The sequence below is a fragment of the Lates calcarifer genome, linkage group LG9 (assembly GCF_001640805.2).
Source record: "Lates calcarifer isolate ASB-BC8 linkage group LG9, TLL_Latcal_v3, whole genome shotgun sequence".
NCBI classification, from domain to species: Eukaryota; Metazoa; Chordata; class Actinopteri; family Centropomidae; genus Lates; species Lates calcarifer.
In genome coordinates this window covers 3,829,873-3,854,300 of record NC_066841.1, presented here as the reverse complement: position 1 = coordinate 3,854,300, position 24,428 = coordinate 3,829,873, and the positions used below count along the sequence as shown (strand labels likewise).

The following is a 24,428-nucleotide window of genomic DNA, read 5'->3' as shown; positions in this document are numbered from 1 at the left end:
AAAACCCAACCATCAAAAGATAATTTGAATGCACTAAGTATGAGCATGTGAACCAATTGACATCAATTTGTCTTCATCCAAAGCATTTTCCCTCATTAAAGTGAAACACATTGTTTGAAAATAGGAATTATAAAGATTCAAGTAGTTGTTGCTGCCAGACACACAGAGAGAGTGCTGCTAAGAATAACTTAAATTGATTATTGCTTCATGTGTCTAGAGTCAGCTAAAGGCTTAAATTGAAAAGTGTTTTAATATTTTAATTCATAGTTTATCCTAGTGCGATAGGTTGTTATGGAAATGTCACTCAATCTCACTAAATTCGTTGTGTTTATGTCAGTGTACTTTAATCTCCACCTGTGTTTTGACCAAGATGTCTGCGTACGTACGACTGCGCGTAGACGTAGTCAGCGTGGCGTAGCTACGTAGGCGCGTTCGCACGAGCGCGGGTCATCTCTGACTACGTAGAAGGTATGGATCTTGTGTCTCCGCACAATGTGCTTTACAAAGTTTTTCTCAGCATGAAACGATATGAAATGATGTTGCTCTGTTTCATATTAACTCTCCTCCATTCAGTAAGTGTTTGGTGGATGTTTGATCGCAGTATCTTTACTTTTAGGTGAGTTTTACTTGTGGGTATGAGCGGGCTAATATTTTTCTTTAGTACGTTTTGCTAGCTTAAAGTTCGCCGCGTTTTCCTACTGTTTATTTCATGAATTTTCTTGCTAAGGGAGCTGGCTTGGACCTGATGTCATAGACGCAGTGTTCACGGTTTTTGAGTCTTGTTAATATCTTAACAGGAGGAGTATCGAAGGCAGCTGAGTTCAGGAAGAGATGCCTTCAGGTAAACTAACTTTGAGGTCCACGCATAGCAGTGAGGACTGTCTTTACCTTAATGTCTGGGTTCCTCATGGCCGCTCAGGGAAAGACTGAAAATAAAATCTGTCCTCCACATTTCACTTATGTATTATTATCTGCTGACTCCAATTCTGATTACGCAGGTAGAGAGACTTTGTGTGCAAGACTGTTTGATGCCTTTTGACAGGAAACTATGGTCTTTTGGGACCAGCATGCTGCTCTCATCTGGGTGCACAGAACATCTGCTCATTTGGAGGAGATCCAGACAACATCACCATCTTTGGAGAAGGTGCATGAGGGGCTAGTGTCAGCTTCCAGGTGAGAGAGAGCCATCTCGCAGAGCGGGGTCTCCCTTTGCCCCTGGGCCATCAACAAGAACCCCTGCAAGTTCACTGAAGAGGTACAAAACAGTCTCTGTAAAATCCCTGAGTTTCTGTATGATTTTAAAGAAATGTAAACACTACAAATCCCAGCACGGAGACTGTCAAGGAAACCATTGCGGGTACTGGAACAGACTACATCTTACTGGTTCCTACACAGGCTGCCCTCTACCTTCATCTTGCCAATGCCGAGTGAGAATAGGATGTCACTGTCTATTTGCATATCCCACCTTTAAAATTGAATCTACCAATTTGTTCTTGACCTCAGAATCAGCAGTTGACAGACCACACCTGGAGATAAAACCATCATGCCAGAATTGATTCATTGAATATAAACTAATGATTACTCCTTGTATTTTTAAATCTACTTTTGTATACCTTTATTACTTAATAGATATTTTCCCAGTGTAATAAATCTGCTGAGCCCCAGCAGAAGACGACGCCAACACGCAGTCATGGCTTTACAGAGCATTTCTGATAAAAGACCACAAGAGGGTGCGTGCAGAACATGAGCCAGCTCTACTCAGGTTACAGGTAAATCATACAGGCTTGGCTTGATATTTAGAGCATATTAAATTAAGCAAATATTACAAATGAAATAAAACAGATACTATGTAATACAATGCATACAAGGGAATTGTTGCTCTGTAAATCGTAAGCCCAGGTTTGGTGATTTAATGCTACAGTATTCAACAGTATTTGTGCTCTTCCAACTTTGTGGCCCCTGTGCACAAACCCAAGTCCGTAAATGTTCTTCCCAGTGCGGTGTAGAAGAACTGGTCTGCACAAAGCCCCGACCTCAACCCCATTCAAGCCAGGCCTTCAGTGCAAATCAGACCACTGTGTTAATCCTAGGTTACTCAGGTGAAGTCAGGTCAGACCCCTGAGGCTGGACCGACCCTGGGTGTGGCTTAAACGAAGTAGCGCATCTTGTCTCCAAGGCGCTCGTGTGAAACGTGCCACTCCCGGGCGACACATCATGTCCTTAAACTGCCCGATGGTAAACGAACCCAGTGCAGCCTGTCACTGCAGCCTGCAGGAGAGAGACTGTGACAGCCAACACCAGACAGGATGGACGGGCACGTCATGTCCACAGGGAAGGTAGCTGCTGCTGCTGTTCTGGGAGTAGGTGCAGTGCTTATCCTGCAGGGCGGAGACTCGGCAGGTATCGGGTACCACCTGGTGTGGAGAGAAACTGGGTTGCTCGGTGCTCCAGCGCGAGCTGTGGTCTGCATCATCGCTGGCTTTTCCCTCCTCGCCGTGGTTTGGCTGTACAGGCTGCTCTTCCGTCCTCTGGAGCTGCTCAAGGTGCTCGAGGATGTGGGGATACATCGCTGAGGACGGTCGCTCCAGAGCCCGGGCGGCGAACGAGGTCCGCCGCAGGAGGAAGATCGGAGAGCTGCCCCCGGTGTATCCAAACGGCTGGTACCGAGCGCTGGACTCTCACATGCTGGAGAGGGGCGAGGTTAGAAGTGTCACTGTTCTAGGTATGGGAAGTAACGGTGGTTGTAGTCACCAGTATAAAAATAAACACACAAACTGTTACTGTAACATAACAGTAGCTCCCCCCTCCCACACACACACACACACACACACACACAAAATATAGGACAAGTTCACATTCTCAGGTGCACGGAGAAATAAACAGGCATTCAAATATTGTTTCAGTAATTTCTATACTCACATGTTACTCAGTTAAAACATTGTTTTTTATATGATTATGGATGAAACAGTCACATGCCATACATATAGAGAAACAATTGATCAGTTGATTGACACAAAATTAATCTACAACTATGGTGATCACTGATTGAGAGTTTAATTCATTTCTTCTAGCAGGGATGTCAGACATTTGTTGGTGCCAGCTTCTCACTTGGGAGGATTTTCTGCTCTACTGCTTCACACCATTATAAATAGAATTTCTTTGAAGCTGCTTTTTGACAACAACTTGAACACATCATCTGGGGCTTAAGAAAAATTGTGATGGGAATTTTTCATTGTTTTCATACATCAGATGAAATGATTATTCAGTCAGTCAGAAAATAAAAAACTGATAACTGATAATGAAAATAATGGTTAATTGCAGCCCCAGATGAATCACCTCTGATTCTTCACTGCTGGCCTTGAATGTTGTCAGTTCACCTGGTCTCTGTTGTCTCAGTGTAGAGAGGCTGGGTTAGCCAGGGGAGGAGACACAAGCTCTTTTTACAAAGTTTCTGGTAAACACTTCAAACACAAAGGAAACTGGCTTTGTTAGAGTAGTTTACTCACTGGAGCCTATTATTTTTTAACAAAGCCTCATTGTTTATTGTCAGATGAGATTGAAACTGCTTGTTTGATTTAAAGGTGTCATGGAGGTGGATGTGATTACTACAACTTCATCATTAATTCCTGATTAATCTTCAAATTGATTAATGGCTTTGCCTTGACAATAAAATGTCATTAAACAGAGAGTGATCACACAGCCGATCAAACCTGCATCAGGTCCCTCTGTGATCAATAATATGACAACCTCATCATTCACAGCTTTAAAGCTGTTAATATGTCATATATGTTTCTGTGCTGCTTGATATGTAGTACTTCTATCACAAATTAAATTAATTTCCTGGCTGATATGTCATTTATTTTTGACATATTTTCACTGCGACACTAAACAGAGACGTGTTTCACATTTTAAATTTGTGTTGATATGCGGTGGGGCTGTGTGATCTCTTCAGAGAGTTTCTTTGAGTTTGAGTTCAAAAAGGTTTGTGCAGTGTGCGGTGCTTTCATGTTTCTGTCGCATTACCTGCCATAAATAAACAAACAGCATGTGAAAGGTTTTATACCTGGAAAAAATATCCATTAGTAGAAAGAGACACCTGCTCTTGCAGACTATTTGTTACCATTTCATCTACTATTTTTCAATCAACTGTTTAATCATTTAATATATAAATATTGTTAAATATGTGAAAAATTTCCATCACAAACAATGTCCTTAAATTATTTGTTTTGTTTGTCCAAACAGATAAACAGATATTTAATTTACAATAATGAAAGAAACAAATTCTCACATTTAAAAAGCTGAAACCAAAGAATATTAAGTGTTTTTCCTTGATTGACGATGGTGACTGAAACAATGATTTTTTTTCCTAGAGACAGATAATCGACTCTGTCAGCACCAAATTAAAACGTACTGTAATTATTTGACAGACAGTTATTTTTTTTCCAGAGCTTTCAGTCGTGTCTTTGCTCAGTTGTCAGGGAGATTAATCTGTTGACAGGAGCTCAGAAGACATAGTGGTAACTAAAATAGATAAAATCATAGCACACATCAACAGAACTGTCTCCATGACGACCGAGCAAACTCATTCCACAGAGGAAGACCATGTGATGTGTCTGAGAGCTCCAGGAAAACATGGACCTTGAGTTGGAATTTGTTATATTTTTTTATTTCTGTGGCCATGGATGAACTTTGCTTAATATCTTGCTAAATTTTAATTATGTATATGAAGGCTCTTGATCACATTTCGAGAGATTGTGGATATTTTACTGCTAGCACTAGTGTAGCAAGTTATTAAAGCTCCTACACACTCAAAGTGTGATGCAGAGCAATGGCTGCCAAAGTGGGGATGAGGGATTGCCAGAAAACCACCGGGGTGTGTTGGCATGTTGGAAAACATTAAATGAAGTACAGACTGTTTTCCCCCAGAGAACATGAAAGCCTATCCATCTATGATGCTAAATATACAGTATATTAGAGCAGCGTTTTATTTTTCCTCCCTCTCTCTGTCCCCTTCAGCACAAGCTCTCCCTCCAGCCCCAGACATCTTACTGTCCCAAATAATGTTGACCCAAATCAAAACTTGGCTTCCCACAGGATCTGCATCCTGCTGTGAATGACCACAGAGTCTCGCTCCTAACTTTCCTCCGCGGTCATCCATTTACATCATATATTAAATTCTGCCAAGTGTGTCTTTTCCCCTGTGCTGCTCTCACAGATCTCACACTGTGGTTCAGCTCTGCCCCCACAAAAGTCTGGAGACAGCAGTGCGGTGCTGTGTCACTCCTCATTTGGATGAGCCTTATTTTGGATTTCTCTGAATTTTCCTGAGCAGTATCCTGACTAGGCACCGCTAGAGCTGGCTCAGTGGTCGCTCTTAACCACTGTCACCCAGCCTGCGCTAATCTGGGAGCAATCTGAGCACTGCAGGTCAGCCAAATGTCAAGCCAAATGCAGTTGGTACAGTAAGTAGAGATCTCCAGATGTGGTGTCTGACTGGGCACAAACTCAGTTTGCACACTCACCATACATCTATGGTGTAATCTGATCAGACCAGGCCAAGTGTAACCATCGAAAGCAGTGACTTTGAATGTGTGCTGCTTCACAGTTTGTGGGAGAAGGCTGGCAAAAGGCAAAATAAGTGCTTAAAGACCTTGGCACAGTATTAAAACTCTTTCTTCATAATTCAGTAAATTGCTCCATATAATTGGATGCTCACTAACATGTAAAGAATATGTTGCATGGGTGGGTTCTTTTCATTCACAGTGCAACAGATTGTTATAGATTTGTCAGTGGAGTTACAGCCATACCTGAATTAATACTGATTTTGGGTTGAATTAAAAACCTTCCCCTATCGTGATTAATTATCCTATAGGTGAGCAGGTGGCAGTATTTCGAGCCCAGGATGGGAAGGCCTACGTGGTGGATGCCTACTGCCCTCACCTGGGTGCCAATCTGGCTGTGGGAGGACAGGTGGTGGGAAACTGCATAGAGTGCCCTTTTCATGGATGGCAGTTTGATGGGAACGATGGGAAGTGTGTGAAGATCCCCTACGCAGAAAAAGGTATGAACTGAGGCTGATGTTTTTTGTCCATTTACAATTTACAAAGCTCTTACATGTTCAATCAGAAGGTAGTCATATGATAGTGGTGAAACAAGTTAACATTTCTCTGACTAAAGAGACTATGATTCAGATTTGTGTTTCATTTGTCCTGCAGTGCCAGAGTTTGCCAAGGTATGCGCTGCTGGCCCAGCTGTGAGGTCAACGGACAGATCCTGGTTTGGTTTCACTGTGATGGAGAAAATCCTCAGTGGACTGTCCCAGAGCAGCAAGAGATCACAAAGGGAGAGTGGGTCTATCGAGGGAGAACTGAGCATTTTATCAACGCTCACATACAGGTAGGTGCATGTATGTGTGGAAGGAAACTGACTTCAGTGTCAAACTCCTTCAGGCAGTTTACAGTAGATAGTTTTCATTCTAATCTTTTAACACAGTCATGACAATATTTCATGGTGACCTCTGCTCTCTACAGGAGATTCCTGAAAATGCAGCAGACATCGCTCACCTCGCTCATCTGCACACACCGGGCATGGTCAGCGGCGTAGATCTGCGCTACACAAACAGCAAAATCTGGGAATTTGTGCGACATGACTGGAAGGTAAGATGCTCCTGCAGATAAGAAAGCTGAATATGTTATTGTATTTAATGCTATTTTGATCCTGTGTGTTTGTTTATTCAAGGCTCAGTGGGAACCAGAGTCAGAGCCCAACAAGCACTGTTCTCAGATGCTGGTGAAACACGCTCTGACAGTGTTTGGGCACCACTGGCCTCTGCTGGATGTTCAAGTTGTGGCCAGACAGGTACAGTAAAGTTCAAAGTGGATATGCAGTTAGTATACAGTCTCCTGTAATTCCAGTGAAAATAAAATAACAAAAATATCTGCTGTATCTCAACTCTGAACTCAAAGTCTTTGAATAACTGTAGAATTTAGATGAAATTAATATTAACACAGCTTCTGGCTGTTTTTAAGGATTTCCCTTATCTTACTACAACAGTGCAGAGCCAAAGGGAGATGGACTGTGTGTGACCAGCAGGACTGAAAATCTCTCAGTCTTTATAGCTACAGCTGAGAAAAATGCTGGTCTGATGCAAAAATCATCACATTCTTTAGCTGGGCAACTGCTTTGCAGTCTGTACCTTTTTATCATGACTGGTGAATTGAGTACCCTGAATAAAATACCCTGAAACCACTTATCTCACAAGGTTAACCAGTGGCAGGGATTAAGGATCCTGTAAGACCAAGCACAAATCTTGAAATGATGCATAGATTTCTGTTTCAGGTGGGTCCAGGACTGGTGTTTCTGCTGTTTAACCACAGTTTCCTGGGCCGGGGTGTGATCATGCACTGTGTGACTCCAGTGGAGCCTCTGCTGCAGTGTGTCTCTCACACCATCTTCTATCAGTCTAACATCCCTCCTCTGGTGCCCAAATTCATCCTCAGAGCAGAGTGCATTCAGGTGCAGTACACACTTAGCCTTCTTTTATCACTGTAACATAGTCTGCACTGCTGTTAAAGCCTCACTTTTAAAAACATTTGAAATGACTTTGTGTATTGTGAAATGTTTTCCTTGCAGTAATAAACCCACAGAATTATCACAGATTCTGCAGCTTTATGGAGCTTTTTTTAAGCTTCTTTTAGCTCATAGTTTGGTTTTACAGCACATTTACTGCTTGGCTCAGTCTCAGCAACCTCATTAACCTGGTTTATAATATAGCAGCAGGCTGCTATATTATCAGGTATTTGGGGAAAAAATCATCCTACAAAGCAGCTAAACTGCATGAATATACTGTAAATTATACTTCTGTTGTGTTATGTTATTTATCAGTACAGAATTGCTCTAATGTGAATAGATCATTGTTTATATTTACCTCCCACTCAGGCTTCGGTTTAATTCTGCCTCCTCGTTGCCACAAGATGTAACACCACACAGTCACAGAAAAGGTGTAAATAGTCCTCATTAAACTTGATAATTAGCTGTGAAATGAAAAGAAACAGACATAGATTAACAAAAAAAAAAACTAAGATAAGAAAAGAAGAGGGGAAAGTATTTTTCTGAATGAAAGTGCCCATAACGGTGTCTCCAGATGAAATATTTGATTAAACATAAGACAGACACAGATGGCGATCGTGATGAGAATCATTTTTAAAAGAATGAATCTTTTGAAATTATATTCCTGAAAATGATTGTCATTTTGCTGACACCACCAGAGGAAGCTCATCTTACAAAGGACAGTTCAAGAGCTTTAGTCTGACTGAAATGCCAGATCTCAGCAGCCGATGGAGTAACTGTGGAGTGACATTTAATCAACAACACTTTAAACCGAAATCCCTGCTGATAAATTATGATAATGAAATGCAACGAGACCATGGAAAATATGTCTTGTTCTTTTAGTTATTATTTAATTCTTAGTCACACTTGAGTGAGCAGGAGTAAAGAAGGATAGATGAAGTGCTGAGCTTTTTGTAATCATAATTTGCAGGTCTTATCCAGTGACCTTTTCCTGTTTTCTTGTTATGTGTCTAGTTTGAGCGGGATGTGATGATCTGGAACAATAAGAAGTACATCTCCAAGCCTCTTCTGGTGAAGGAGGATTCAGCCATCCAGAAGCACAGGCGCTGGTTCAGTCAGTTCTACAGCGAGAACAGCCCGCGGCTGCAGTACCGGCGCGACACTCTAGACTTTTGACCTCTCTGGACTACAGGAGGAGATATCAGCGGAGAAGATGTCAGGTCAGGGTTGACATTAATCAGACGTCTCTGAGGAGGCGGTCCGGGATTGATTTTCATCTGTCACATATAATGAATTAAAGGTGCAGAGGAGGCTTGACTTGTTTGTGGAATGGCTTTGGGCCAAATTTACACTATACCAGAAAACCTCCTCTTCTTGGGCTCATTTAAATGGTTAAAAATTATTTTCCAGCCTTATATAAGCAAGTGCCTTAAGTGTAACTGACTGACTTCAGCCCATAAATGTGAAATTTTGACGAACCAGCACTAGTGATCAGAATAAGCAATACTAAGAACACCAGAGTTGCCTTGTTGCGATGGTGACACAAAGACCATTACACTGTAAAAACCATTATACTCATAATGTGGATAATCCTGTGCTTCAGTGAGGTTTTTCTGTCTGCATGTTTGATTGGCGCTAATATAAACCACCTGCTTCTAGTTTGAGTTGGTATCAGATTTCTTCTCACTTTAGTTTTATCTGCATTAGAAAACATTAATCTAGCCTTCGAAACTGTAAGATTAAATCTTTAATGTGTAATGCAACTGGGCTCTGTCTCAGCTGCAGGTATAATGGCAGGTGTGTTTGTTTTCTGATTGATATCTCAGGTTACTCAACAGCCTGATAATAGGGACTTTCTAGGTGTAGCAGTGAGCGATGATGACTTAAAGGACCACTTTTCCAAAAGTTGTTCAGCCCTTCAGTAAGACAGTATCAGGTGGAGGATTTAGGGCAGTAATGACTGTGTGCTTCATATGAATCACAGCAAGTATTAAAGGAAGTGTTGGAATTGATTTTGTCTTTATGAAAAAGTTTCAACATGTAGATACTCTTAGAGAAATTTCTGACTTCTGTTAGTATGCAAACTAAACAAACAAAATAACAATAATATAACTTATGAGCTTTAGGTGGTGGTAGGTGTAGTTTTTAATTTTGGATAGAGACATTAGTCTAGCTGTTTCCCCTTGCTTCCAATCTTTATGCTAAGCTATGCTAACCCACAACACTGCAGAGATGTGATGTAGATCTTTGGAAAGACTGGCAAGTAGTATCTTATATGTTGAACAACTCTTTTAACAAGTCTAACATACAATCATATCAGTGAATATAATGTTGCATCTGTGGTGACAAATCACCAAGTGGTCCTTGAATTATCACAGCTGATGAGAGTTTTTTTAGGGTTATATATTTAATAGTTTGCTTACCTTTCTAGACCAGATGTGTTGTTACATCTATTTGAATTATTGTCAATTATCATTTGTAGTGTTGCTCTTAATATACTCTCATAACCTCATGTTCCCATTACTGCTCCAACTGATGTGTATTTAAGACAGAAGTGTGCAGTTTATTTATAAGGATAATTTCGGTACATTTCAGCCTTGCCTATTTCCCATAAATGTGGCTGTTCTGTCTCTATGACTCATGATAAGTTTGCATTCGCCACCTCCTAGCAGATACAGTCTGTGTTTACTTTCAGTCAAACTCAGAAACAAATGTTTGAAATGATTCATTTAAAGATCATGTTTACTTGGAAAGCTATGAGAGCCTCGTGCCAGTTTCCCTGATATGCGCTGTTTTGTGCAAGTCCTCGTTTCCTTGTATCTCCACAACGGAGGTAGCAAATGCAAAGGTACAATGTCTCATAAAGCCCCAATAGCCACATGCATAGGAAATACACCAGGTTGAAATGTTCTGGAATTATCCTTTCAACACTTTTGTTTGTTTTTTCTCAGTGCACATTGACTCCACTGGTTAGTAACTTAATCATCTGATGACTACAGGGTTGTTAGGCTTTATTAAATGCCAACTGAGTCCGGTTGGAAGTGTGACTGAAGTATGAACGCAATAATGTTCAGCAGCCCGTGGTGGTGGGGGCTGGTTATGTGGGATTGCTCTGCATTACATTTTAATTTCCGTTTGATTGTCAGGTGGTCACAGAAGAAAGAGGATACATTTCAAAGCACATGAATGTAATGTAAGAAAGCACAATGCCTCTTATGAATAGAAGATGAACTCCTCTCTTCTGTTCCTTCTCAATATTAAAATGTATTTTCGTAACTGGCTAATCTACAGATGTAGTGTTTATTGAAATATGCAGAATAAATCTGCTTGGCTCTAATGTGCTTGCTCATGCATTTCTGAACTGGCAAAAGCTTTCTATTGCACTAAATATGTTAGTGTGTTAAATTGAGTGGAATAGTAAAACGTTCACTGTTCCACTTGGCCAGTGGCACTTCTCCGAGGCTTGTATTATTGCCTAGCACTCCTTATCTGTGAATGTGCTTATCTTATCTGGGTTTATGGTGGGAGAGAACTGTGTAGCCTTTGTTACACAGAAGCATTACTTCAACAATTGGCTCACTTGAGTCCTGCAGACTTGTTGTAATGAGGAAACATACAGAGTTTGTGTTAGGTTGTATTGAGGCAAGAAAAAAGAAAAAATCATTTTATGATTAAGATGGCTGAAGTAGAAGTCCTTGAAACTGAGGAGGAATGCAGTGTTACACTGGAAGAAAAGTGCCTGCCTGCTACAGAGGAGACCTATGTCAGAGTTTTATACACAACGAGGAGAGCAAAAGAGCAAGAACATGAGAGCGACGCAGTCATACAGCCTCTGCTTCAGCACAAACATCAGGACAGCAGTGATGAGAATCACAAAGTAGACACACAAACGGCGACAGATGGTCCTGACCAAAAGACATCTGTTCCACAAGAGCTGGAATCGGCTGGCAGGGATCAGCCTGGCTGCAGTGGAAGTGTCAGGAGTTTGTGCAGCGACAGCAATCGGCGTGAGTGTCCCATCTGCAGCGAGCTGTTTGACTCGCACGGAGACCACCGCATTACCTTGCTCAATTGCAACCACACACTGTGCCACCACTGTATAACTGCCATCCTGAGGCGGGCTAGGGACCCTGGCCGACTGCAGTGCCCCTTCTGTCGGCAGACCACCCCGTTCCCACAGTGGGAGATCAGAAGACTTCAAGAGGAGTCCTACATTAACTGTGTCCACGAGCCCACACCGGCCTTCATCATTGGTCCTGGCCCTGAACCTCAAGCCGTCCCTGCATCACTGTTATGCTGCTTTGCTTTGGAGAGGCAGCTGGAGGTGCACGCACAGAGAGACGTATGTGGAAGCTGCGTCTGTCCCTGCTTTGTCAGGGGACTGAGACTGATGCGACTACACTCCCGCTGCCTCTGCATCACTGCCGTCCTGCTGCTCCTCCTGGTGTTAATGGGTATTTTCCTGTACATTGTTGCTCCTCCTATAATTGTATCCCTACTGTACGGTAGAGGCTAAACTCATCATCTGAGGGGTCAGTTGTGTGACTTCTGCAGAACAGTCTATTGCTATAAATTATCCTTTTGATGTTTTAATACCATTACAGATGCAGGAAGTGACATTTAAGGGAAATGTCAAATTCCAAATGTCATTTTTCTTCATTTGTTTTATTAACCTCATGTGTTATCTTTCATTTCACAAAACCTGGTTATTCCAGACTCTGACTATGTACAGTCATCTTTTACTATTGAGATTCTAATTGCAATAAAATCCAGTTGGCATTTGCCAAAGCTAAGATGACTCCTGAATGCCATGATTTGCAGGTGCACATCAAGAATTTGTTTTCAGTATTGTAAATGTCTTGGAAAAAGTAATTTAGCAGCAAGTTCATCATACAACATTTCTAATCCAAGTCTCTCGTCAGTTTGTCAACCTCTGACTTTTATCTTCTTTGAAGAGTGTCTGCAACTTTGTAGGATTCAGTGCCACAGATAATGGGAGCTTGACTTTGGATCAAAACTTCTCAAATCTTTCTGGGTCTCGTACTGACCTACTTCTCATCAGAACAGCTTGGATGCTCTCTGCTGTTACTGCTGCATATTCTTAGCAACAAAAAAAAAAAAAAAAAAAAAAACAACAAAAACCCAGCTTGATCTCCTTTAATAGTGCACATGAAGGAGACTTGGCCCTACAATTTAATACTTTATCCATGTTATTCATTCAAAGACAGAAGGAAAGAGAGAGAGAGTAATGATGAAAGCTGGAACTGATGCTCCACTGGTCTTGTTTCTTAATATTTTGTTTTGTTCTTGATGCACTTGCACCTTTAAGTTTGTTATAATGTAGCCAGGATCCTGTAATGCTAACTCCTCTTCAAACAGATTCTGAATACCTCTGTGTTGTATATAAATTCAAAATTGCCAATGCAGAAATGCTTAAATTTGGTAATCAAAAATAGTACAAAATGAAAGGGGATGACTGGAGTCCCCACCAGCTCCATTATTAGATAAACCCAGTGTAATCACCAGAAGGCAGCCAAAGTAACTTAGCAATGATTTGGTGAAGAAAGTGGAACATCTGGCAGCTGAGGACCCAGATATTTTTAGGTCTTTAGCCGCCAGCTGTTTTTGTTTGGAGATAAAAATATGAATGAATAAAAATGTTTGTTGCAACAAAAACATGAAATCTGTGTTGGTTTGGCTAACTAATTCAGCTAAAATAAGAAAAATAACTGCAGATAAAAGTGGTGTACCATAGGCTCAAGACCATCTACAATACACATTTAAACAGTGAAATTTCACTTTGGTAGAATGTGTCATATGTACACCTGCTTGTATTAATATCTTTGGAAAAGATACTTTTGATTAAGTTTTCAATACTAAACTGGCTGTGAACTCTAACAGAACAAAAATATAAAAAATACATTACTCACATTGCTTAGAAAGATATTGTATAAACAAATGCATAGAAATGCCTTGGGTGAACTTATATAGAAACAATAACACCTTATTATGTTTCAACATTGTGAGCTGCACAACAAAAACATCATGTGAAAAGACAAGTGTAAGCACAGAACACACACTTAGTTAACATATACATCCACATGCTTAACATCTGCATCAACTACTGTGTAACTTTGAAGAGGAACAGGATGCTGGGTCTTTAAGTCTGCTGTAATTACATGTTCGCCTGTTTTCCTGAGATCAAATTCTAATTCTCTCCTGACTCAGTCTACTGTCAATTACAGAAACACCAATTTGGAGTTAGCTGGGCCTCTCTAATGGGAAACCAAAAATTGATCCATATTGATCAGGCCTGCACCCCCCACCCCCACAAGGCTTTGCAGGATGTTGGGAGTAAAGCTGGAATCTAAAATCCGGAAGAGTCTTTGTGTTCTCTGCAGGCTGAATGCCTCCAGCTCGGCATCAGGACAAGCAAGGAAGCGAGCGCTGAGGGGGCTCATGCATCTATAATTTATGCAAGGACTTCACACTACACGAGAAACACATCAGATAGGCAGCCATCCATCTGCAGATGACTCATTGAGGTAATCCATTTCCAAGACCTAATCAGTTCTGTTTATGTCAAAGCGCTGGCAGAGCATGTCTGTTTGGCTCCCTGCTTCGATCAGAAAACATGGGCTCCATGTCACACACATCCAGCAACTATATACAACAGCTCCATGCAAAGTGCTGCTTGATCGCTGCATTGACATGAAGCTCACACATCATTTATGGTTCCACTTCTTCACACAATTCAACATGAACATGCTCAGGTCACAGCAAATGTGTTCCAGAGAAACACTCTTGTGTGACGCAAAAAGCAACAGAAGACGACGGCGACAAATGTGCTGCTGTAAGCGCTAAAACATGTAGGAGTTCAAGTATGACAGGCTCTGTCTGTTCTTTCTTCCCCTTCGCACCCACTCTGTGTTTCATCCACATTTTCTCACTCCTATCTCTTCACATATGACCCCTTGGCATCACCTTTTAACACACTAGGTAACCCTTGTTGGGTACAATACAGCATCATGAATGTTTTGTGGGTTTGTATGTTTAGGCACTCCCAGAAAGATTGCAGTGTGGTTTAACACAGAAAAAGAAAAACTGACTTAAAAACCATAATATGGTCTTGTCCCATATACATCAGTGGACAGTTGTGATGGGCTGAGGTTTGTTATGAATTAGTATTTAGTTTGCAGTGAGACCCTATTCAGTTTCATACATGGGTAATTCTTCAATCAAAGGTGCTTTTGACTATTTCAGTTGCTAAAATATGAAGTGAAATAACTTTAAAATGTTAGATAAAGGACAACCACAAAACTTTATATTATTTTTTACAATCCATTTTAACTACATAACTAAATAACAAAAATATCAATGGAGGTATTTGGTTATATTTCTAAATTGTATTAAAAATTGTAGCTACATTTTGTCAGTTTAAGGTCTTAATAAATTTTGACATGAAAGCCCTTTATGAAAATGATTTATACTTACATTATATTTCATTCACTCTTAGCCTGTTTTTTCAATTGCTTTTAAGTATAAGTGTATGTAAAGCAAATTTGAAACTGCCCTGGTTTATGAATTGCGCTATTGATGTTACCTTGCCATCCTTTAAAAAAATGTCCAACCACATGTATAGCACGATGATAATGACTGTGTTAAGGTAATGAGAGGTTGTTTTGTCATTAAGATAAACAACACACACACACACATCCCTCTCCTGGCCTTGCAGAGGATTGTGTGGGTGGTGTATGAGTCTGTATTCCCTCTGTGTGGGCGGGCGGCTCAGAGTGTGAACTCAAGAGTGTGTCCGTGTGTGTGTGTGTCTGTGTGGATTACTGTGTATGTGTGTATACTTAAGTTTAAAAGCCTATAATGATCTGTGTGGCTGCTCGGCTGCCTGTGCTTATTTTCGTGCATTAGTCTCACCGAGCTGGAGAGTCTTTATAGGACTCTGTGCTGTGTTGCTCCAGCAGCAAACAAGCAAACTCATTATATAATGGCTGCAGAGCAGATTGGTCCAGCTTTATTGTTGTGTGAGTAGTGACTGAGTGGGCTGGAGGAGAGGTAGAGGAGGGCTTCATAACCTCATTTAATAAGAGGCCTTCACACTGTTAGAGCTTTATACAAAGTGGCTGTGGCAGTCCCACCGAGGCTGGGGAGGGTAATCATTAGATGCTCTGTTCGACACCATTATTTTTTCAGTTATTTTCAGCAGTTTGATGATGGTGGCAGGGACTCGTCTCCCCCTGTCTATGTGGCTGGCATTTTGGAGGCAGTGACTCCTGGATGTCTCAATTTAAGCTTATTTACTTCAACGAGGAACAAACACCTTTGAAAATGCATCTATCCAGGCTGAGCTCCAGAGAGACACCATGTACTGAGATCCTGGAAGCAACCAATCAGACAAAACCTCAGCTTCTCCATAAATCATACTAATTCTCTGTTCCAGACAGGTTTAATGCCAGGGATGTTTCCTTCCCATGCTTTTATTATTCTTAATATTTTGTCACTGTCCTGTAAAAATCATTGATTTTTAAATACTCTCATTAAATGCTCCTTAATGGTTTTAGAGAATTCTCCTACATCTTTAGCTGATGAAGACTGTGAGATGTGGTTGAAAGCTCTGAAACAAGCTAGGAAGTGGACCTTTTCCTTAAGGCTTAATCTTTTTTTATACCTTTTTTCCTTCACTGGATAGTGGATAAGAGTAAAGTGAACTGAACTAAATTGAAAGTGTTCAAATATGTTGAAATGAGATTTAAAAATAAGATAAGGAACTATTTAGCCAGAAGCCTCTTCTATATCCCCTTTAACACTGCATATAAATGAATTTCTCCCTGACTAAAGTTATGAAGAGAGAATCATAGAATCATATTTGAGACTAGCTCATTGAGGAAGCACACAGCCAGCAGCTGATGAATGTTGATTTCTTCAGCCTTGTGATTAATTTATCAGCTGCAACACAGAGAGACACCACAGAGTTGGGTGATTTATAATTCAGAACACTGTTCGATGATTTTTATACTGGCCTCATTTCTAAAACACCTTTTTCCCTCCCCTAGTTGCAAGAGCTGTTTTTATTATATTTATCTTGGAATAAACACGCCAAGGCCCAGGGCTAAATCCCCTCAGGGAAAAAATTTAAAATGTTTGACTATTAATAATTAAATTAAAATGATAAGCGGCAGTTTGATTCGCTCAGAAAATTGTGTCTCTCTGACTAACTGTCTTTTTATCTTTTCATTATTATGTGCATGCCCGTTTGGTTAAAGTGATGCGTTTCGACGTTTCCTGCTGTGATGAATAAACTCACTGTCGACTTGCAACTGAATATTCCCCCCCGTGCAAAGATCCCCTTTGAGTGCGCGCGTGTGCACGTGTGTTGTAAAAAAAAAAAAATCTTGTTTCCTAGGTAACCAGGAGGTTGATTCAGCTCATGTATCTTGCTGCAGGGATGCTCCCAAACAGTTACTTAAACACTCCAAAACGCAGGGGTCAGAGATTACACAACAGCCACGCACTATAGCTGCAATCTGATTTTCCTCCCCTGTCTGCACACACGCCTGATTTAAGACACAAGACAGCATCAGTTGAAGTGTGACGGCCGCGGAGGCTGATGGATGGCGTGGTGACATCCAGTGTGATTAATGAGCTGTCCGAAGAGATCGGTCCACTTTGCGCATGAGAGCTGCGCGACAAATCAGACTCTCTCCTTTAGTCTGGAGGAAAACAGCTCGCATCAAAGCCCGTGTCCATGACTCAACTCTGACCTGAAACCCGCCAGATTGGAATAAACACCGTTCCCTCCTCTCCTCCATCTGCCCCGGTGCAATCGGGCTATTTAAGTGGAAAATCTCATCTTACAACCGTCTGGTTCTCATTTCAAAGCACGCGAATTATCAAAGGCCACATATTAATCCGAATTAATTTTTCAGCCTATCCGTGCCCTGCAGCTATGCAACCTAACACTGCACATGCTCTACATTAAGTGATCTTGGCGTTCATGTCATATTATGAATAACATAGTGATCGAGTGTATTTTGAACAAGTAAGAACATTTATTTTTCATACGAGCATCTTCTGCTCCAGCACTGTCAGCAGCAGGAGCAGCAGCGGCACGCCAACGCGCAAAACCCAGAGCGGGGAGTTGATACGGCGGGAGCGCGCACTTACCACCGAGGCGCGCATGCACAGCTGTCAGCACCAAGGACAGCAGCCGCTCAGCCCGGAGCAACCAGCCAGCGACGCATCGGTGTGATAGGTCCGCACAGAGCGCAGGGAAGAGCGGACAGAGGAAGCGATACACACCCCGGAGAGAAAGCCGCCTGGAAGCCTGGAGAATGCTCTAACTCTAATTTCAAAACCACAGGGAGGTGTGAGCGATTCTGCAGAGGAAAGCAAAAAAAAGGTGGACAATGCGGTTTGGACGTCCCTTGTTGACAGCCTGCCCCTAATATGATTATGCACATTCCTCCGCATTGCACATAAATCCGCCTATTTTTTCACTCTTCTCCTACCTCTTTTGGCCTCCCTCCCTCGCTCACACCGCCCACCTGGATCGTGTCTGCAGTCGTGCATTCAACTGGCTTGAGCCGTGCCGCTGTCCAGAAGCTGGTCGAGCCGACCCGCCACCGGGGAGAAAAGCGACCGGGCTGCACTGTGCTGTTTGGTGGTCCACACGATGCGTCTGTTTCTGCTGGCGGTGCTTCTCTCGTGCTCCTGCGCGCGGGCCGGCTGCGAGCCGAAGATCGTGAACATCGGGGCCGTCCTGAGCCAGAAGAGATACGAGCAGGTCTTCAAAGATGCCGTGACCCAGGCCAACCAGGTCTACGGCAGGGACAAATTCAAGCTGACCGCCATCTCCGTAACGCATAAACCCAACGCGATCCAGATGGCTCTCTCCGTCTGCGAGGACCTCATCTCCAGTCAGGTAGTTTACTGCCACCTCTGCATGAGCGCTACACCGAACACCTGCTTCATTCATCTCTGAATCATTGCATATAACACCAGCTACATATGATCCATGCATACCTCCACCAAAGTGTAAAAATGATTCGCTGTTCGGACTCTGCTTCAGGGTGTTTTAGCAGGGCACAGCAGCCTGTGCCCTGCTATAGAAAGTTGGTGCCTTCAGAAAACATTTACATATCATGATCAGATGTTTTTCTCACTCAAGGGCCACTGAAGTGGGTATTTGACCAGATTGGTCTCCATGACTAGATCATCATCAGTCTTGATCCCAGACAAAACAGTTGTTGTTTCTCCAAATCCTCACACTAACAGATTAAATGTCCCATCAACATGAACATTATGTTATATTATTACAGTCCTGCCATTTGTCCAAATTGGCATTCACGCTACACTTGTGCACCTAACCCGCACATTAGTCCACTTTGTATAGTTCAAATACTGCAAACTCCCCGCAGACCCATCTGTTTTACAGACATCCAAAAATAGGCTTTGGTTTGGGGCATATCTCAGATGACAGGGCAACTGTACATTTCCGGACACACAGCTGCAGATCAACTGAACTGCAAAGGAACCAGTGAGGAGTGAAATTGTGCAATATACGTCATTTGCAATTAACAACTTGGCATTCAATGTGTGTGCGTGATGCATGATAACATTTTTTTGGCAGGGTGAAACTGACATGGCTTCGGACAGTTTGAGCAAACTCTCTCTGTACGTCAGCCCTCAGGCGTGGATCACTCAGCTGCAGTCTGGATGATATACTGCAGTGGTAACTGAAAAAAACCTCTTAAGCTACAATGAGATTTTAAAAAAGCAGCTTTTCTTACGAAGAGATTTCTTTCAGCTATACCATCTTAAAGATTCATACCATATGTGCTGCAGATCTGACAAACAAAACATATATCATAAGTATTGCATGTATGCTGAGTGTGTGTGCGCCTTAGAGAGTGTTGCTAAAACGCTGAAGCACTCTGAAATGCTCTGACCATCTTCTCATGTGATGCTCTACATGGCTTTTAAAAAGCGCCAACATTATGTCACAGCATGTTGAAGCGTGAAGTCCCTCTTGCTCTCGCTTCTATTTCTCCCACACACATAATTAGGCTTTATGGAAAAAAAAAAAAACACCACCCACAGCTTCAGTGCTGCTTTCATGTCCTTGGTCCTCTGCTTAGTGTAATGACTCTAATTGATACAGGCTTGTAGAATAATACTGTCGCATCCAGTCCTCTGTTACCCAAAGCATGAGCGTGCCATCCACCCTTTAGGCTGTGCAGATTACACAGACAGTGGTTCAGTTCACTACACACACACACCTTTTGTAAACGAGATAGAATCAAACTCAATTTAGACAGAAAGTCTATGGGAGGTTTAATCAGATGAGATCAGCTTGTAGGCGATAACAGTCACTGAGAAGGAAAGTCCGTGGCAGATGGAGGAGTAGATGCCTGGGAGCAGTCCTTGGAAGATAGACCTCATTTTTGACCCAACCATACGGACTGCTCATATCCAATAATCCATGCCTGCACAGCCTGCATGCCAACTTCATTCCTCTTCTTCCACTTCTATGTGGCATGTCTCAAGGCTAAGTTTTAAGAGAGGGACACAGAAGTTCTTCTCTTACTAGAGTTGATTGCCAGCTTTGGTTTGCTTAATGCAGGAATAAGATGAAACAAACAGCCACACATTAATATTAGTCTACCAGCCCACACAGCCCACAAAACCCACACAGTGACGACAAAGGAAAAGATTTCTTTGCTCTTCTGTTTCTCTGTTATACATGAGTTTGTCCCTGACCACAATGTAAGACATTCGCGATTCAAAAATGTTATTTTTAACCTGTTATACAACGTTGAAGGGCAGCAGTTGCACCCACTAAAAGATGACTATATTGTATTTTAAGTACACAAAAGTTTAATTCATCTCGAGGTAAAAACAGAAGCAGAAAACTGCCCGGAGCCTAGCCTCTCTTTTCTCTATTAATCCTACTACTGTAACTGGAGAGTGGTTTGTGTAACTACACCTAGGGGCAAGAAAATCTGAAGGAGTTTATTCTTTAACGAAGTCTTTCAAATGACACCAAACTTACCCAGTTCAGTCGCTTCCGGTTTTGTTTTTCTCCTTGCGCAGATGCTATGCGATGTACGGTAATATTGTGAACATGCTAGCGGTTTGGTTCAACTTCGCTGAGTTGAAGGGGCTAAAATGAGGGACAGTTTTTATTGGAATAAACACTCTTCATGCCTTAAAAGAAGCGAACAACAGTCGGTAATACGCGAAGACGCCAAACGCAAGATATTTGTTGTATATATTCTCCGGAGAAGTTATTAATATATATTAATATATATTACTGATTCGCCGTTTGGTCTTAGCATGCTAATAACCTAGCAACCTAGCTAATTAGCGCGACACGTTACTATTTATGTGGACATTTTAAGATTAAATACATATCGTAACAACTGCAGTTTACGTAGATGTAAACATCTTTAATGTTTCATTACGAATTTATTTTATTCACGCAGAAATAATACTTTTCTCAGCCGGTTCAACTAGCTGCGTCATTGTAACGAAAACGATTCAGTCTATGGTCATCACCGGCGATGATTAATGAATGTATGTATTAACACTTAAACTGCACGTGTCAGTTACATTTCTTGAGTTTATATAAGCTAATTCTTTTAAATACTTAGCCCCAATATCACTTCACGTAGGTGTGACCTTAACTATCACAGTCACACCTCTAGTTTTATTCATTGAAAATATAAACAAGTAGTGAAATTGCTTTAACAAATTTGGATTCATTCAATTTACAACCAAACTGAAATGGGGAGCGCCTAAACAGGTCCACGTCTCACTTTTCCAGTGTTAACTGGTGAAATTTGATGCTGAAACACGATTTTCTCCAATATGTGTAAATTAACTTCTTATAAAGTGTTGTGTTTTGGTGTTAATATACTAAAACAGAGTCTGTTAAAATATGTTTATGAAAAATGGCTTAATTTTCTGCAAAATTACACAACCGTGTATAAAAAAGACAAATAGAGAGAAAGAAAGCCTGTGGTATTTTCAAAATGGATGTGTATATGACTAAAGTCTTTATCTTAGTATGACCACTCTCTGTCTCAATGCCATTGTCAGAATGACAGAGTGTTCTTCTCCTGTGTCTCTGCAGGTCTATGCTATCCTGGTGAGTCACCCTCCCCAGTCCAATGACCACCTCACTCCAACGCCTGTCTCCTACACTGCAGGCTTCTACCGCATCCCCGTGGTCGGGCTCACCACCCGCATGTCCATCTACTCAGACAAGGTGAGTGACGGATGAGAGAGATGTAAAGAGCAACAGAGCGAGTGAGGAAAACAGGAAGAGTGTAAGCAGAGAGCGAGGGAGTAAGGAGCTCCCCCGGGGCGACTTCAGAAGCTTCTTAGATTAAACGTCCCATCACTGTCCATTAGGGGAGCTGTGATTAAATGGGTTTCCAGCTGAAAATTGAAAGAACATCATTAATAATGCCTCAGACCTGAGTAATATTTTTATGAAGCACAAACCACTAAAATGAAACTTTAAAGCAGGCACATAAATAAAATGCCAAAGACTTAATTTTAAGTCTATTTAAGTGACATCTCTCTTAATCATGCAAATCAAAGGAAATCAGAGGCATTAAATCCAGAGATTTAAGGAAGCCTGCAGGGTCTGCGCATGGATTAAGGGATGACGAAAGCATTTTAATGCTGTTTTTAACAGGATATTTTTCCATTTGTGATTAGGTTTGGCATTTGTTTACACCCCAAGAAACTGTTTTTATCATTAATACGTGATGTCAGTTTTTCAAGAACAAATTCAGCTGCAGGCATTTCAACTTTCAGCTTATTATGTGTCTGTGTTCGGTCAGTATACAGAACGGAGAAAAGTACACCACATGTCCCTCTACACTTTGCTAAAAACAAAATTTAAGAACCTGGCTGCAGGGATTTGCTCCCATTCAACCACAGCAGCATTAGTGAGGCCTAACACTGATGTTGGGTGATAAGGCCTGGATCACAGTCAATGTTCCATCTTATCCAGAAGGTGTCGGGGTCAGGGTTTGGTGCAGGCCAGTTAAGTTCTCAGCACAACAGAAGCAACACCTTTTCATTACAAGCGCTCCTCCAAATTAAAAGAAAATACTTTGTCTGTATCCGCTCTTTAGAATAACACATAGATGCCTTTTCTAATTTGATGTTCCTGTCAACAGGATGATGATGTCCAAAACCATTGCTCATGACTGTTGAAAAATGAATCTATTTTATGATGTTGCACCACTATGGTTGAGGTTTGGTTAGGTTTAATTACTTGGGTAGGGTTAAGGTTAGAAAAAGATTTGTGATTTCTGACTTGATTAGCTTTAAAACTGCAACTTCATTAAAGCTAAGGAACCTTAGTTGTCAAGCCTGGCTCTTCCTTTTCTCCAAATTATAAAAAGCAGCCTGAGGCCACAGAGTTGTCCACACGTTATCAGGCCAAATCTTGTATATCACAACTACAAAAGTATGTTTCCTATTTAAAGATTTCACTGACCTTTAAAAAGGTTTGTAATTTGTGATGAGTCATTCATTAAAAATGAAGTTGTTATGGAAAACTGTTAAAGTCATTTCCTGCTTTGTGCTCCTCAGAGTATCCACCTGTCCTTTCTGCGGACAGTCCCTCCGTACTCTCACCAGGCGCATGTGTGGTTCGACCTGATGCGCGAGTTCAACTGGAACCACATCATCCTGATAGTGAGTGACGACCATGAGGGGCGGGCTGCTCAAAAGAGGCTCGAGACCCTCTTGGAGGAGAGAGAAACAAAGGTGAGACGCTCCAGCTCCTGGGGCCCACACCCCCCCAGAATGTGTGTGAGCATGAGCGTGCGAGTGTGTAAGGTTTTTAAACCTCAAAGGTCTTCTCTGTATGTAACTGTTTTCCTTTCTGTTGTGTGGCCACATCTCTTTCTCACCATTGTGTAAACATTGGCTAACATGCCTAGAGACATCAACAGCGTCTAATGTGGTCTAATCTGACAAAAGTTTGTATGTTTATTTGCTCATCTTCACGTTGCTTTTCGCCATAGTCCAAATTATCCTGTGTCTATCCACAGTGGGAGCCAAATAGTGGACTTTAACGTGGGGCTTTGCAAACCATCACAGACTGAAGTGTTGAACTGTTTTACTGGGGCCATGGTGGAAGTCAGGTGTTTTCTTTCCTCTCAGTGTGTGATGATAGTGCAGCTACATTATTGTACACAGAGGGCTTGTTTTTATTGCAACCTGCTAAGTCATGTTCACAAGATATGGGAGATGTTTTCGCCCTTTGAGATACCGCTGATGCATCCATTTTAAGTGTAGCTCTGAGCTGTGTATGTGGGTCAGTGAAATGCTGATCTTCTTTGAGCCAAAACAGACTTGAGACTGCCATGATGTGTGCCCTTTAGGAACAAGAGAGAGAGGAAGAGAGGGGGGAAAAAACAAGTGCCATGTATTTCATCCGTCCATTTAATGAGATGAAAATACCTTGGGATATGTTTTTTCTTTATTCTCTGTCATGCTCGTCCCTCTCAGGGGCTCTTTGCTGTAATTGTGTGGCTGAATGAAATGAGTCCTGATTCAGAGATTTAATTAAATCAGAAGCTGAGGAGATACTGAATATGACACACATCCGAGGTAATTCACAGAAGGCAGCTACAGTTAAACCTCAAGCTGCTCAAATCAGTTATTGATCAACAACCACCAGTAGAAAAACATTTCAAAGATCTGAGTTGGTCACACTGAACCTGCCACCGCATCCATGCAGTTTAAATGATAACACTGAAAGTCAAATGATCTAGTAGTGACTCATATCCTGCACTGTAGAAGAGAAATTTGTGTAT

General features: G+C 41.6%; 2 protein-coding genes across 8 annotated transcripts in view; both read left to right on the top strand.

Annotated features, from left to right (window-relative positions):
- The first annotated feature begins 16 nt into the window (after nt 1–16).
- zgc:92275 (cholesterol 7-desaturase nvd) lies at nt 17–8,769 on the top strand. Its single transcript, XM_051072786.1, is given in 10 exon segments — nt 17–841; nt 1,043–2,558; nt 2,560–2,722; nt 5,873–6,061; nt 6,216–6,235; nt 6,238–6,396; nt 6,531–6,656; nt 6,739–6,858; nt 7,339–7,515; nt 8,584–8,769. Coding segments are annotated over 9 exon segments (1,368 nt in total). The 5' UTR covers nt 17–841; nt 1,043–2,306; the 3' UTR covers nt 8,746–8,769.
- Nucleotides 8,770–17,736: 8,967 nt separating this feature from the next.
- grin1a (glutamate receptor, ionotropic, N-methyl D-aspartate 1a) overlaps nt 17,737–24,428 on the top strand; it is a 31,261-nt gene continuing 24,569 nt past the window's right edge. For 3 of the 7 annotated variants that reach the window (XM_018693076.2, XM_018693078.2, XM_051072785.1), the window contains exons 1-3: nt 17,738–18,505; nt 21,719–21,853; nt 23,197–23,373. In XM_018693076.2, the coding sequence (XP_018548592.1) occupies nt 18,257–18,505; nt 21,719–21,853; nt 23,197–23,373 (561 nt within the window). In that variant the 5' untranslated portion in view covers nt 17,738–18,256. Of the gene's footprint in view, nt 18,506–21,718; nt 21,854–23,196; nt 23,374–24,428 lie in introns of all 7 variants that reach the window. The other 4 variants (XM_018693083.2, XM_018693082.2, XM_018693073.2 and 1 more) reach the window with 3 other exon arrangements.